The 15,198-nt window shown below is 54.2% G+C and overlaps 1 protein-coding gene across 1 annotated transcript; it reads right to left on the minus strand.

Annotated features, from left to right (window-relative positions):
• LAMP1 (lysosomal associated membrane protein 1) lies at positions 1-14,620 on the minus strand. Its single transcript, XM_079721572.1, has 9 exons — positions 14,506-14,620; positions 8,381-8,502; positions 6,348-6,564; positions 6,078-6,236; positions 2,744-2,928; positions 2,064-2,186; positions 1,464-1,530; positions 1,218-1,388; positions 1-952 (listed from the first exon to the last, which is right to left on the minus strand). The coding sequence occupies exons 1-9, from the start codon at positions 14,555-14,557 to the stop codon at positions 813-815; spliced, it is 1,236 nt and encodes a 411-aa protein (XP_079577698.1). The 5' UTR covers positions 14,558-14,620; the 3' UTR covers positions 1-812.
• Between the last annotated feature and the right edge of the window lie 578 nt (positions 14,621-15,198).

Raw genomic sequence — 15,198 nt, forward strand, 5'->3', positions numbered from 1 at the left:
GACAAACAAAGAGACATTTTATTAGCATCGTTACGGCAACGCATCCCAGGAGGGGACGATCCTCAGCACACAGCCCACCGAGCTGCAAGCGATGAATCAGAGTGAAACAATTATTATACACAGTGCAGACAAAGGGTCACCCCAAACCTCCAACAGAAGACGGAAAATCACTTTACAAGAAAGTAAATAAAAATAACGCCCATATTTCTATTTTAAAAAGTGCAGCTCTCGAGTGGCAGAGTGTGGAAAGCCCCAGGACCCGGCGCCCAGGAGCCCTGATGCTCCAGGGGCCGGGCCCGCCCCGGCTTGTAAAGCTTAATTGAAGCATCCCAGGTCTGCATCTTCTTACGCTTGCCCTACGATCCTCGTTCCTACTAATTTCTTCGTGTCAGGCTCACAGCTACCAGCCTTCATCAAAGCATTAAGACCAGAGACTCTCCCTTTGTAAGGCTTACGTCTGAGTAAAGAGTGAAGAGACCAAACACCGGAATCTTAAAAGCCAAATGACAGCGGAGCCAGTGCCCATTTAGAAAAGCTCTCTTACCCCCCACCCCTCTTAGAGTCCTACTTTGGTAAATATTAACGTTTAACCAGTCAGCAAAATATTTAACCCAGTTAGCAAAATTAACACCATCATTTCCATAGTTACTCTTTTGTGCATAGTAAATGTGGCCGGATGAACTTCACATTGGACGAAGCAGATTTGAAAACCAGTTTGCAAGAAAGGGTGCCCCCTCAATGGCAGTCTAAGCCCAGGGAACGGCCCGAGGCCGTGCAGCTGCTGCTGGTCCACGGCAGGTGCGGGCGGCCGGCTAGATGGTCTGGTAGCCGGCGTGGCTCCTCTTCCGGCCGATAAGGTAGGCGATGAGGACAATGAGGACCAGCCCTGCCAGGGCGCCGCCCACAGCAATGGGGATCAGCATGCCGTTCGCGTCCAGCTGACACTCCTCCACTGCGGAGACAGACGGCCTGCGCTGCCCACCTCCGCCCGCCACCCGGGGGCCACTGCAACCACGCTGGACGCCGGTGCCCACACGCCCCCGCGGGGCACGGCCTCGCCAGCTCTCTGCTCAAAGGGCGGCGTGAGCACATCCGCAGACGGGCTGGGGCGTGCAGAGGCCAGGTGGCGCAGGTAGGGGAACTGGCGCCAAAATCTCTCTGACTTGAAAGGGGTCCCCCAGCCGTTAGCTACGCGGACCACACCCTCGCCTACTCACCAGGCCCAAACTTGTCCCCGTCCACGCGGAACGCCTGGACCCACACCCTGAATATGTTGAGGAAGAAGGCCTCGGTGACCTGCACGCGCTCCTCAGCGTTGCACTTGTAGGAGTTCCCGGCGGCCGCCTGCAGCGCCCTCAGCGAGCTGTTGGCGGCCTTGAAGGTGGGGTCTGCAAAGGCAGCGGGGATGAGTGCCCTGGGGCACCCGCACAGGCATGCCGGTTGGGGGCGGGGGGCGGTCTTACCTCTGGCATCGGACAGAGTCATAGTCAGCTGGACTCCCTGCAGGAAAACGCGGCTGGAACTTGCATTCTAGGGAGAAGACGACAGTCACGCGGTCACCATCAGGCTTGGGGGCGGGGCACCCGGTGATAAAGGTGACCTCCCGCGCCCGTAGCTTCAGAAGGAAACTGCAGAGCGCCCAGCCCATAAAAGGCAGCCTGTCGTCTCGGGAACATGAATCCTGATCAGCTCCTTACAGACCTTGTTACAGAATCAGACTCTGCTGAGATGCGGACTGAAGGAGCTACGTTCCAGAAAAGTCAACATTTAACTTCCTAGGAAAGTTGAACTTCATCAGGAGAAGCCCAGCAGTTCACCTGCAGAGTGCACCACCAACACCCACCAGGGGCCCTTCCCTTACTCTTCTGCTAACTGCACACGCGGCCCTTCCCAGGCAGGTACGAAGAGCAGAGGGCGCAGAGACGCCGCCCCCAGGACGGGCGGAGGACAGACAGCACCTGAGGCCCCGGGTCGCCCCTGCCCCGCCTGCGGGATAAGCGCGAGGCGTCTGCTGACAGACGAGGGTGGGGCCGAGGGTCTGGGAGGCAGGCGGGGGCCCTCACCATGGCAAACTGCAGCGCCAAGAGCAGGTTCCTGCCGCGGAGCGCCAGCGTCACCAGCTGGGCTGTGCAGTTCCCCCCGAAGGTGGTCTTGTTGGGGTCGATGTTGAACTCTCTGGTCACCGTCTAGTGAGAAGGGCCAAGAGGTCAGCTTCCCCTCCCCTGGGCCCCACGCTCCTGGAGGGACAGAGGCAGCCCAAGAGCAGCGGCTTCAAGGCCACGTTCACGTGGACCCAAACCAGAAGGAAACACGACCAGTTCACACAGGGGCAGACTTCGGGATGCCAGACGGTCCTCCGGGTACGTCGGCTGTTCTCCTGCTTTCACGTCCCCACGGCGGGGGGCGGCCCCTGTCTCCATCCCCAGACTGTCACCCTCAGGGAGAAATGTCATCTCAAGGGAAGAGTAGAAAGACAACCCGAGTGTCGGAGCAGTAAAGCGTCCAAGAAAACCCCACCAGCTCCCAGGCCAGCGCACCCGTCCCGTGGTGACCACACACACTGGAGGCTTTGGGGCTGCAGAACAGCCTGGGTCGGGAGGCTCAACCTTGCCGTTGCAGAGACAGCGGCCCAGGTGGGACGGGGGTCCGGCCGAGCAGCTCGGGACACACAGCACCCGCGACCCAGCCCGGGACACCTGGTCCACAAGGCCCAGGGCGGGGAGAAGGGCTCCGGCCGGCCTACCGTGTTGTCCGTTGTCCTGTAGGTGACATTCAGCTGCAGCCCCATGCTGGCCAGCAGGCAGGTCCCGTTGGCGCCGCTCACGTTGTACTTGGACACCGAGGGGCTCTCGGGCGCCGGGGTAGGCGAGGGCCTGGGTGGCGCCGAGGGGGTGGGCGGCGAGGGCCCGTCTTGCTCGCAGTGCGTCTCTGTGGGGACGGTGGGGTGAGTCGTGCCGCCGCCTCAGGACCTCCAGGAACCCTGGACCCCGGGCCCACCCTGGGCCCCAGTTGACGTTCTCAAGGGGCCCCGCCCCACAGAACACGACCTCCAGGCCTCCAGGGAGATGCGGGCTAACTAACGCTGCTCTGGAACCCTGGACGGGAGCAGGTCACCTTGGCGACGCTCGGCCTGGGCCCGCTGGGGGCCTGGCCCCCCTGCCTCCGCATGCAGCTCCCACTGGACACCCTTCCACCTCGGCCTCGGGTGGCCCCTCGTCCGCAAGGACACCCTCCCTTGCAGGACAAACCTTCCCCCCGTGAGGTCAGAACAAAACCTCAACTCCATCCCGTGCTTTGGGGACCCAGGCCACTTGCAACGGCAACAATTCACATATACGTTCTCCGAGCTCCTGTGCCGGGCGCCGGGTTGGAAATGGTCCCAGAGACAGCAGCAGAGCGGCCCGGAGTGCCTGGGCTCTGCGGCCGTGGGGACAGATGCTGGACACACACACCATCGCCAGCCCGGACCATCGGCGTGGTGCCCGCAGGAGAACGGCAGCGGCCCCAGGAAGGACGGGCACCAGAAGGCCCTACCCGTCAAGGATGGAGCCGAGACTCCGTGCCCGGGGTCAGCCAACTGCTGTGGGCGCTCATCCGGGGCGGGTGGAGGGCCCAGCGAGGGGGAGAGTGGGAGCCCAGTGGCAAGAGACACAATCAGGAGACGGGGGCGGCCCCGGAGGCCCCACTGGGGGTGTGCATACGACCCCGTCCCTCAGAATCTGACCCACCATGACTGCTTACGACAAAAATTTATATTCAAAATCAAAGATGACTGAGGCGAAAGCTGAAAAGTAACTGTACGTGTTCCACAGGGGCTGACAGGCCAGACACGCCTTCTCTGAAGGTTAACGAACGCCCCAAACCCCAGGGCATCCGGCACCCCCAACCCAGGCTCTTCCTTTTACCACCTTGTTTCCGTGGACAGTGAGCAAGCTTAGCGCTAACGGTCACACGATCTGCATCCAACTCCGATCCTTCCCACGGGTCTCCTAGGCCAAACCACGGAAGCCTGCCCAAACCTCCACGGTGGGAGCCGCTCGGGAAGCAGCTGGAACCCGTCCACCACCCGAAGCTCAAGTCCAGCTTTCACTCCTTTCCAGGTGCGGACACCACGTCCACCCCAGAGGACCGGGACATGGGTAACTTAGGCCACCCTGAGGGTCACCTTGCCCCACCGGCCTTCACACAACTTGTAGAGGGAAGTGCTTTATTCTAGAGAAGAAAGAGGGCAAAAAAGAGAAACAAAACCCAAGCTCTGGGAGGTGGGCTCAACTGGGTGAGTGCCCCCGAGATGCCTGGCCCCGGGGGCACCGGCTGGCACTGCCGCCTCCCTCCTGGAGCTAAGCTGCAGGTAGACGTTGGGACACTGGCGCTTTTAAAAGCAGTTTTATCAGTTACTTATCAATTGTCACGGGACACAAATGATTAAATGCACAAACCACGTTAAGACAAACGAGAGAACAGGCCAGTCTCCAAGTCCTTGTCTACCCGACCACTGAGCCACTGTAACGTCTGACCTGCTGTCTCCATGAAGCTCTTACTAACCGCCAGTCAGAAAACCTCAGGAGTTTAGAATGTGTGTGGGTGACAGCGCTCTCCCTTCTACCTGTGTTAACCAGCCTGACACCTACGACAGATACCAACGTCCCTCCCGCAGAGGGCTCACAACCCGAGAGGATCACTCGGGGACGCGCGTGCTCCCCCGGGAAGGCCTCTGGGAGGCGGGGAGCCCACGGGTGGTGGCGGGGGGGGGAGGGGCGGGGCTGTGCACCCTCCCAGCGCCCTTCTCACGGTTCTCAGAAGCTCACGCACCCCGAAGGCCCCTGATGGTCTCCCGGCAGCTGCAGATACTCAGATAAACCTGCACATTGCACCGATGAAGTTTCAAGTGGAAAGAGATGTTTTAGCACGGCCCGCACCTAAGCTAGACTGGGAGTGAGACTCAGGTTCCCAAGGAATGAAAAAGTTAGTAAGGCCAAACTGGGCAGGAGGTGAGACGTGTGATAAACTTCACTGAAAAGCAATTTCTGTTTTGAACTTCTAACAGTCTCAGAAGAGCTAACAAGAATCCACGCATCAAACATGAAAGATGAAAAGATGAACACACGTCAGTCCTGTGGGGGGCCCGGGGCTGGCATCCGATCCTGCCGGACACGGGAGCCCCACTGGCCAGGTGGCTGCAGTGCCTGTCCCAACCTGTCTCTGCCATGTGACAGTGAGAGCGCAGCCACAGGAACGGGTGGGTGATCGTGGCTGTGTCCCACTAAAATGTTGCTTATGATCAGCAAAACTTAATTTTATATCATTTCTATGTGTTGTAAAACGTTATTTTTTAACGTTAATCTATAAGCAAAAACACCATTTTTAGCTGTTGGCTGTGCAGAGCCCAGAAGCCCTTGTCAGCCTGGGGCTGCAGCTGGCCGCATGGAGGGCCGCGGGGTCAGCAGGCACCCCAGCTGCTTTCGAGCCGCCAGGGAAGGCTGCGGGGCAAGGCTTAAACACAGAGAACGACAGTGGGGACACCACCCTCCCCCCCAGGAAATGACAGCGAGCTGCCTGGCAGGATGTGGGGAATTGCAGTCAGAAAACGACACACTCTACCACAGACTCCGGCTGGCGCCCAGAGAAGCACCCGGCAGGAGCTTCCTGCGAGCCCTCACACCCTCCGCAGACAGGTGAGCATCCTCACTTCACAGGTGAGGAAATAAGTGGTCGACTACCTCACCCGAGACCACAGGGCTGGGCTGGTGGGTGCACCCTGGGGCCGTGGTCTCCCTGAAAGGCCCCCCTGGTCGCTCCCACCCCTGCCCCGGGCCTGCCCGAGCTGGACTGAGGTTAGGTGAGGTCTCTGTGTAGAGACAGCGGCTTGAGCTGAAGGACAGCCTATGACCCTGACCCCATCAGCTCTGTAACAAGGGAAGAGAGAGGGTTTGAACTGCTTTGCCCCTTTAGCCTGTTTTAATCCACCCTCACCGAAAGAGGTAACCTTCTCGAAAGACAGAGGGGCAGGGGCAGCTCTCTGAAGACGCGCAGGTCTCCCCGGCACCCATGGGGGCTGGGCCAGGGGCGGTCCTCACCCTCCCTGCTGAAGCTGCCATTGGAGAGGTAGGCCTGAATGGTGGCGTCACGGAGCGTGACGGTCACGTCCTGCAGGCGGACCTGCTTGCTGCTCACACACCTGTACGTTTTATTTATGTCTGCCTTGATGTCCGTTACAGATTCCACAGTCTTGGTTTCTACACGAAAAAAAAATCGATCTTTAACTCCTGGAAGTGCTTACAAGCAATTTTAGATACTCCCCTGACCCAGTTTTCTCCACCCCATAATTGGTCCATATTGGTTCTTACCCTTGGAGCTCGAATCGGGGAAAATCTCTGTATCTGACAAGTTATAAACAAAACGCATCAGCTGGACACTGTAACGTGTTGCATTTCTTGTGAAACTGAGGGTCAGCGTATGGCCTCTTCCAAAAGCGATCACGAGACTGGAGTCAGAAGCATTTCCTTTGCCACAAGAGCTGCTATTTAATACTTCTGCACTGGCCGGGAGCTCAAAGGTCACGCTCTGGAACAAACATGATGACAGTGGAACACAATTAGGGTGTAGGTTACTAAAGGGGCTCAGAAACACCAAAGATCTGACATATGCCCTGACCCCAGCTCCATCTCAGATGTCACTATTAATGCATTCATTTTCAATTAAAAAAAAAACATGAAAGTCAGTATTACATGTCAAGTAATAGACCAGAAAGTAACTCAAGTGCAAGGCAAGGATGACCTAATTATTCACTAATTTAAAACTGTTCTTCATTAACATGATTTAATTTACAAGAGAATTAAAACTACAGTTATCTCAGTAAAGTGAAATAATTCACGTTGGCTTCAGGATGAGCTGATACTCTTATCTGAAAAAAGCCATTACCTCGTGTTTGCCACAGAAAAGTTTATTTAAAGAATATGTCTCTCTAAACAAGGAGAAGGGGGAGTTGACTGCAGAATTGTCTGAATTAACTATTATAAGCAAAACAAACAACTACAAAACCACCAAAGCTCATCTCGATGAACCGGACTGGGTGAAGGACCCGTGGGAAACTGTCCTAGCACTGTCCTGATGGACAGACCACGCCTGTGACAAAGACACACTGTGTGAAGTGGGAAGGCACATTACAGCAAACGGATGTTCCCAGTTGTGTAATGCGATTAGTATATAATGAAACAACGTTTTAAAAAATCCAAGCAAAAAGAAGTGAAGTAGAATATTAGAATAAAAGGTGCCTAGGGGACCTCCCTGGTGGTCCAGTGGTTAAAGACTTCACCTTCCAACGCAGGGAGTGTGGGTTCAATCCCTGGTTGGGGAGCTAAGATCCCACATGCCTTGTGGCCAAGAAACCAAAACATAAAACGGAAGCAATATTGTAACAAATTCAATAAAGACTTTAAAAATGGTCCACGTTAACAAAAATAATTAAAAAATTTTTTTTAATAAATAAAAGGTGCTTGGACAAGTCTTTACACTTGGAGACATTTCTGTGGAATGACGCTTTCCCTGCCTTCTTCTGTTCTGACAGAGGCCACATTTATATCCAGACAGGGCCGATGAACTGAGGAGGCCAGGCAGCTGGCACGTCCAGAGGGCTCTGAAAAGGCCACTCGTCCTCCCAGCAGTCCTGGGCCCCCACTGTCCTCCAAGTGCCAGAAAACAGATATGGTGCCTTGGATGTGGAGACGGGTAAGGAAAAACACCGCTTCAACAAAGCACTGAAAACAAAAGACAAGAGTATGTTTACAAGAACAAATGTTAAATGGAAAGAGAAAGTGAAAGGTCCACTAACAGGTAATTCACGGAGGAAGACGTAACGAAGAAAGGCTGCTTATTTGTTAGGGATCTGGTAAATGCAAAAAGCCTTTCTCATCCTGCAGAGGTGCAAAGCTGTTTTAACAGAACCAAAAGGGACATTCTAATCAAACTAGTACAGTGGCACTGCACCTCGAGCACCTGTTTACACACGATTCTTGGAGCGTAAGTTTACCTAAAGCAGATTCAACAGATCAAAAAAGCTATATTCACAGAGCTGTACACCGGACGTAAAAAGAATATAAGAAAACTTAGTTACAGGGGATGGGTTAGTAAGTTAGCGTGATTAACATAATGAAGTACTACGTTGTGATTACAAAAGATAATCAAGAAGAAAACTGGAAAAATGCTCACAATAAAATAGTGAGCACAAAATGGTTCGTATAATATGACTGCATCCTCAGTATATAAAATGCATAGACTGTTACAGGTATTAACAGCCTATGAGACACAGCAGTGTATAACATACAAGAAACACACACACGTGTAAGACTGTCAAGGCATGAAGGGCCGTGGTGTTTCCTACCTTAGAACCGTTCTTGGTGTCATAGCTGGTCAGGAAGGCGGCAGAGAAGTTGGCCATGATACAAGCTGTCCCATTGCCATCTTTCACCACAAACACAGCTGACGCACCATGCATGAGGCCTGCTAACTCCAGGAAAGACAGAAATGACCACACACCTTTTAGAAAATTTTGGTTGTCTACAGCTGCGGCAATACAGCTGTTATTAGGAAAGCTACTTAAATCGCCGAAGAGCTAGACACACAGATCCCGCAGGTGGGGCTCAGCTGGGCTTCCGTCCCTCCTGGAGACTGGTCTGAAAATGTTCTCTCTAAACCCATCCCATCAGTTTGCCAACCTGTCATTAGCTCTTCAATGCTTTTCTTCAAAATACGTACCGGGAAGTCACAGGTCAATTTCTGAGTCACCCCGAGCCCAGGCTGCCCACTCTCGTTCCCAAGAGGATCTCGGTGACGCGGGGTGGGGTCCTGAAGGCAGGACTCAACGTAAACTAAATGCTGACCTTCTACAGAAACCCTGTGGACCCAAATTGCTACTTAAGAGTCGGCTCGGCTTTTGCCTCTCGTGCACTGGCGACGTGGCAAGAAAAGCCGCAGACTCAAAGATCAGAGCTCTTTGCCCATATCCAGAAGGCCCTCAAAATACAGTAATTCCACTGGACCTGGACTTGGCTGTGTGACCTTAGGACACCACTCCGCCTCTGTAGGTATAGCCGCCAAGTGCCTGAGGCAAGGGGCGGAAGGCAGCTGTCACAGGTCCTCCAACCTGGGAGTGGCCACCACTCTGAGCTAGTTCTCAGGGCCAGGGCCACACCCCGAAACCCCGAGCAGGCAGCTCAGCAGCAAATGCACTCCGACCTGAGTCAGAGAAGGTAAGTGACAGCCACACACCTTAGCACAGGGTTCTTTCACAGACGGGCAGGTGTCCTGACCATCCTAAAGCCAAGCAGCCACCAGCCAGCACCGGGCACTACCACACTCCCAGGAACACACCTCCTTGTTTCGGCAGCTAAGATCCCTGCACGCCCTTCATCAAGCAGTGGCACATCTGGCTATGATGGCTCTAAGGGTACATGGGACCCAGGCAGCACACTCCGAGGACAGCCAACTAGCTTTCATTCCGAAGTCCCTGTTGTTGACGTGGTAAAATGACTCCAGTGAACCAGTTCACTTCACCCTTGGGACCGTCACCAAATAAAACCTTCAGAGCAACTATTACTTAAGCCTAAAGCGAACAGTATAGACAGAAACCCTGCATACCCTCCTGTAAGCCTCAGGTAAAGGAAGTATCAAAATCTGTGTTCATAAAGAAAAACTGCTACAAATGAAGCAACCTAGGGCAGACAAGGAAAATTTTGTCTGTTGCGCTTCGCAAATTTTAACCCCCGCCCCCCCGAATACTGCGGCAAGATTCCACTAAAGTCATTTCCAATGGATGAACGTTCCTTTTAAAAGCCTAGAGAAAATCCCACAATGCATTTTTGACACAGTGAAGTTTTTTTTAAAATTAATTAATTTATTTATTTTAAATTTTTTGGCTGTGTTGGGTCTTCGTTGCTGCGCGCAGGCTTTCTCTAGTTGCGGTGAGCGGGGGCTACTCTTGGTTGGGGTGCGCGGGCTTCTCACTGCGGTGGCTTCTCTTGTTGTGGAGCACAGGCTCTCGGCGTGCGGGCTTCAGTAGTTGTGGCTCGTGGGCTCAGTAGTTGTGGCGCACGGGCTTAGTTGCTCTGCGGCACGTGGGATCTTCCCGGACCAGGGCTCGAACCTGTGTCCCCTGCACTGGCAGGCGGATTCTTAACCACTGCGCCACCAAGGAAGCCCTACACTGAAGGTTTTTAAAGACACGTCTCTGAGAGCGACGGAGTAAGTGCACAAGAGCTACAGAGATGCCAGCCAGGCAAACACAGGTTCGGCAGCAGAAGCAAAAGCCTGGGTGCTGAGGCCAGAGAAACACCGGACGCCGACCAGCTCACAGTGCACACGGGCGCCCCCAGGCCTGAGCTGCCCTCAACGGCCCGGGCGCTGGAGCCACATGCTGTCACACGTGCCACAGCACAGCAGGTCAGGCGGCCACCTCCCATAAGGGCCCGCACAGGCCAGCTCCTACCAAGCCACCCTCCTATAAAATAGGTCCCTAAGTCACCAAAAAACATTCTACTGACTCAAAGCACTTAACTAGAAAACACTTCATAAATAACTTTTCAGTCTATTTTTTCATTTAGTAAACATGCTGAAGGTCGAGCTTTCAAAGGACAACAAACTAGTATTACTAAAACAAACTTAAAATAAGCATCAAGGACTTATCTGGCGGTCCAGTGGTTAGGACTCTGCGCTTCCACTGCAGGGGGCCCGGGTTCAATCCCTAGTCGGGGAACCAAGATCCCACATGCCAAAAGGTGCGGCCAAAAAAACCCCCAGAAACACAAAACAAAACAAAAAGCATCAGCAGCACTAGAGGCCCCCAAATTTTCCACTATTAAAACAAGAAACCAGAGCCAATTTTGGTCAAGAGAAAAATGTGTACAAGAGCATTACAACAAAAAACTGCAAGAGAAACACGTATGCTAATAGTCAGAAATTAGTTTTTAACTCTATAAAAGACAACCACCATCTCAAACTAGCTAGGATGTGTGCAGTAATCTGAGGGGTGTCCCTCCTGAAAGTCAGAACCTGCACCACCAGGAGCTGCTCCTCTTCGGCACGCACGCCAGGCTCACGCCAACCTCTCGCCAGGGGTCCCGCAGAGGAACGAGTGGCTTATTCCTGCACAACACTCCCACTGGAGACACTCCAGTCTCTGAAACAGGTGCAGCTGTGGGAGCACGCCTGCCTGCGATGAGAGATCTCAGTCTCCAACAGACTCCATCACTAACTGACTGTGACCCTGGGCCCAGAGGAACCACCACGCCCCTCGGTTTAGGCACCTGTAAGACGGAAACGAGCCAAAGCAAGGGGAGTGCTGGGTACAAGGCATCAGCCTGCTTTCAGTGTTAGCTGTTACTATCGATGCGTTTAGTGCCACACGGCCCTCATCTATTGTTGAATCCTTGGTACCTGACACAAACCGTCAAATAAGCGTTTCATTTAACGAGCACGTGTAGTGCACCCTGCAGGTAACTATAAACCATCGTGACAACTTTCATAGGCGGACACTATGACGACTTCCTTTCACAGATGTGGAGTCCAAAGCACAAAGTTAACTACTGTGCTCGAGCTAGTGCTGGTGCAGACCCAGATCTGGAACTGGGTCTGCTGACTCACAGCACGTGCCCGCCGAGCTTGCCACGGGCCAGCGGCACACTGAGGTCCACACCTGAACCACACTTTCTCTCCAGCACTTGATAAGCAAGTGAATATGCTTCAAATTATGACACACTCACTTCCATATGAAAGAAACTGCCATCTAGAGGAAAAAGTCAATACATTCTTTGTTAAACTGTTTTAATAGAAATCACTTGCTAATTTCTCTTGGCTCGATTTTCTTGAATCCAGTATTTTTATTCTTCTTAACCAGTGATACATAATCACCTGTGAAAATGTAAAGGAAAAAAAGAAAGACCAAGGCTCCATCCCAGACACGGAGTCACAGACTCTAGAGACCAGTATGTACATTTCTGAACAGCTGATGTGCATGTTTAGTTAGGGACCACTGGACATCTCTTCGTGTACGTCCTAAGCACTTACTGTGTGTGAGGCACGAGGTAGGCTGTAACATAAGGAAGACACAGGTGTGAAAATAATCACAACACAGCAGAACCAATGCTCCAGTAGAAGCATGTGCTGTACATGCACACAGTCAAGTCTTCCGGACGCAGAGAGGAGAAAGGACTAATACAGCCTGGGATGGATCTAACAATATAAATTCAAAATTATGGACCCAAAACATTTTGACCTCAAATCTAGTGAAAAATTAGGTCGCCAACCTGGGTAACTGGCAAACTCCCAGAAGCGAGGGTAACATTAATCGGTATAAAACGTTTTTTCAAACTTCCTAAGCAACAGTTCTTCATTCGGAAAGGGGAAGGAGGTCATCCCGGTGACATCAACAGTCAAGAGCCCCGTTATGCAATATACTTAATCATATGTATCAAGAAGTTTCAGTTCACACTTGTCTATGCTTTCTACCAAGTATTAAAACACAAAGGAAACTTTACTTTCTAATTATCAAAGCAGGATGAATTTGTGACTTAGAAGTTTGAAATATTTTTAGAAAAGATGCTTTTTGGTGAAATTGTGCATTAAAATAGACATTATTTTAAACAGACTAAATACAAGCTCTTAACAGACCATTTTAAAAGTTGGATTTTTAACTGAACATAAAACTTAAAAGATATGATGGAATGGACATTAAAAAGCTAATTATGGGAACTCCCTGGCGGTCCAGTGGTTAGGACTCCGCTCTTTCACTGCTGGGGGCCCAGGTTCAATCCCTGATCGGGGAACTAAGATCCTGCAAGCCTCGTGGCATGGCCAAAAAAAGAGATAAAGCTAACTGCATGCGTGATACTCCAAGATATCAATGTAGGGAAGTATGGATTTTTCTCTCCATCAGGTGAGTTTTTAAAACATGAAACAAAATGTGACAGTTCTAATGCACGCGAGCTCTTCTAATAAAGAACAATGAGCCGCCCTGACACGACAAGACTTGTCCCAGCAGGCCCTCTCAAAACTCATGACAGGGCTTCCCTGGTGGCGCAGTGGTTGAGAGTCCGCCTGCCGATGCAGGGGATACGGGTTCGTGCCCCGGTCTGGGAAGATCCCACATGCCGCGGAGCGGCTGGGCCCGTGAGCCATGGCCGCTGAGCCTGCGCGTCCGGAGCCTGTGCTCTGCAACGGGAGTGGCCACAACAGTGAGAGGCCCGCGTACTGCAAAAAAAAAAAAAAAAAAAAAAAACTCATGACACCTGCTGGGGAGAGCAAGGCTCCGGGTTTGCGGCTGGAATAAGGTCACCCCTTGCGCTGGTCCTGCAGCTCAAAGAACTCATTTTACGCAACAGGCAAAACAAAATCCTGAAACCAAAATTCATTCTGTCACAATAAAAGAACTTCAGAGTAGATATTTCGAGAATTCCCGGCAGGTACTTGGGAGACTGCTTCTGTGTCTGCTGAACTCAAGGGAGCGCCCACCAGTGAGCTCCGGTACCTCTTTTCAGTTCCTGGCACTTTAATCTTCCCGTATCGTGGGGACCAGGTGAGAAAGTGCTACAGAGAGAGCTCTCAGTAGCCATAAAAATCAAACCATGCAGTGATTCTTGTTTAAGTCAGCACAATTCCTTTCTCCTTAGGACAGATAAATGACAGCAAAATTCCTCAATGGATAAAACACCGGCGCCCACGGACAGCTCCCGAGTTCCGTGGGCCCAGCGCGCACGCGCGCGCGCGCACACACACACACACACGCGCGCGCGCGCGCACACACACACACACACACACACACACAGAGGCAGCGCTCCTGACGACTCACTAGAAATGGAGACGACCCTTGGGAGGCCAGGCCTAGCCCCCCCTCCTTCTGCCCACTGTGGGCTCCCCGAAACTCTCAAGGGCAACTTTAAGTCATTAGAACGTAATTAAAATTCACAACGACATAAACACACGCGTCAGCGCTCCGTGCCATGCTGCTGGGGGCGAAGGTTAAAAGCCCGAAGGATGAACTCTTAAAGGCCGGGGTCGCCGCCCGCCCTATTCTCCTGCGCGGACACCCGCGTCGGGCGCAAACCGAGGCCCATGCGGTCCCGCGTCTCCGGCTGCAGCCGCACGCAGCCCTCGGGGCCACCCGTGCCCCCAGATAAGGGCGCGAACCACGCCGCTCAGAAACCACCAAGTCACTGCTGACTGACCCCACAACCCGAGGTCTGGCACCCGAGGGCCGCGCCGGGCCCTCCCTCCGTCGTCCACTTCTGGGCACCTGGACCGACCCCTCCCCCCGCAGCCGCCTCGGCCGGTGCCGGACGACTCACCTGGAGTCCCCGGGCCCGGCCCGACCCCAGCCCCGCAGCTCCCGGCCCCCGAGCAGCCCCCCGCCCCTCACGCCGCCCCACATCCCTCTGGGCCCGCGCAGCGCCGCACACCTGCCCGACCCCTCACCCCGCAGCCCCTGAGCCCTCAGCCCCCAGCCCGGCCTCTCACCGAACAGCAGCAGGAGCAGCGGCCATCGCCGGGCGCCGCCGGGGGCCGCCATGGGCGCGAACGGGAGCCGGGCGGGGTCGTGGGCGGTTGGGCCGGGGCGGGCGGGCCGGGGTCTGACCCGGCCGGCGTGAGGGTAGCTGGTCCCGGTGTTGCGCCCGCTGCAGGAAACAAACCCTGCGACCGGCGGCGCCTGTCACGTGAAGCCGCGCCGCGCCCGCGCCCGCGCCGTCACGTGACCCCTGTGCATCTCGCGAGAGTGAGAGAGCTCAGACGTGCGCCCGCCTCGCATGTTACCTGGACCTGACACGTGACCGCGACGCCACGTGACTCGGGTCTTGCCTCCGACCCCTGCCCGGTCTCCGGTCGGCGGAAGCGGAAGATGGGCGGTGGGCGGTGGGCGCTGCTGGTCACCTCCTTGCGAGGCCTCTGGGTCCCGCCTGGGGCTGCTGGATGAAAAGAGGGGTTTGGACCGCACGTGCGGCTCTCTGCCGCGGGCCGAGGGTGGGAGTACCACGGCGGCCGCCCCACGGGAGACGAGAGGGCGTTTCTGCAGGGACGCTGATGCTGCTAACGCGTCTCTCGGCCTCGGGGCCCGTGGAGAATCCGGGCTGGGGGGTAGGAAGGAGGAGGATGTGAACACGCGTACTGAGTGTTACCCCTCGTGCTGGAAAAACACAAGACACAGGATGTAAA

Source organism: Hyperoodon ampullatus (genome assembly GCF_949752795.1).
Source record: "Hyperoodon ampullatus genome assembly, chromosome: 16".
NCBI classification, from domain to species: Eukaryota; Metazoa; Chordata; class Mammalia; order Artiodactyla; family Ziphiidae; genus Hyperoodon; species Hyperoodon ampullatus.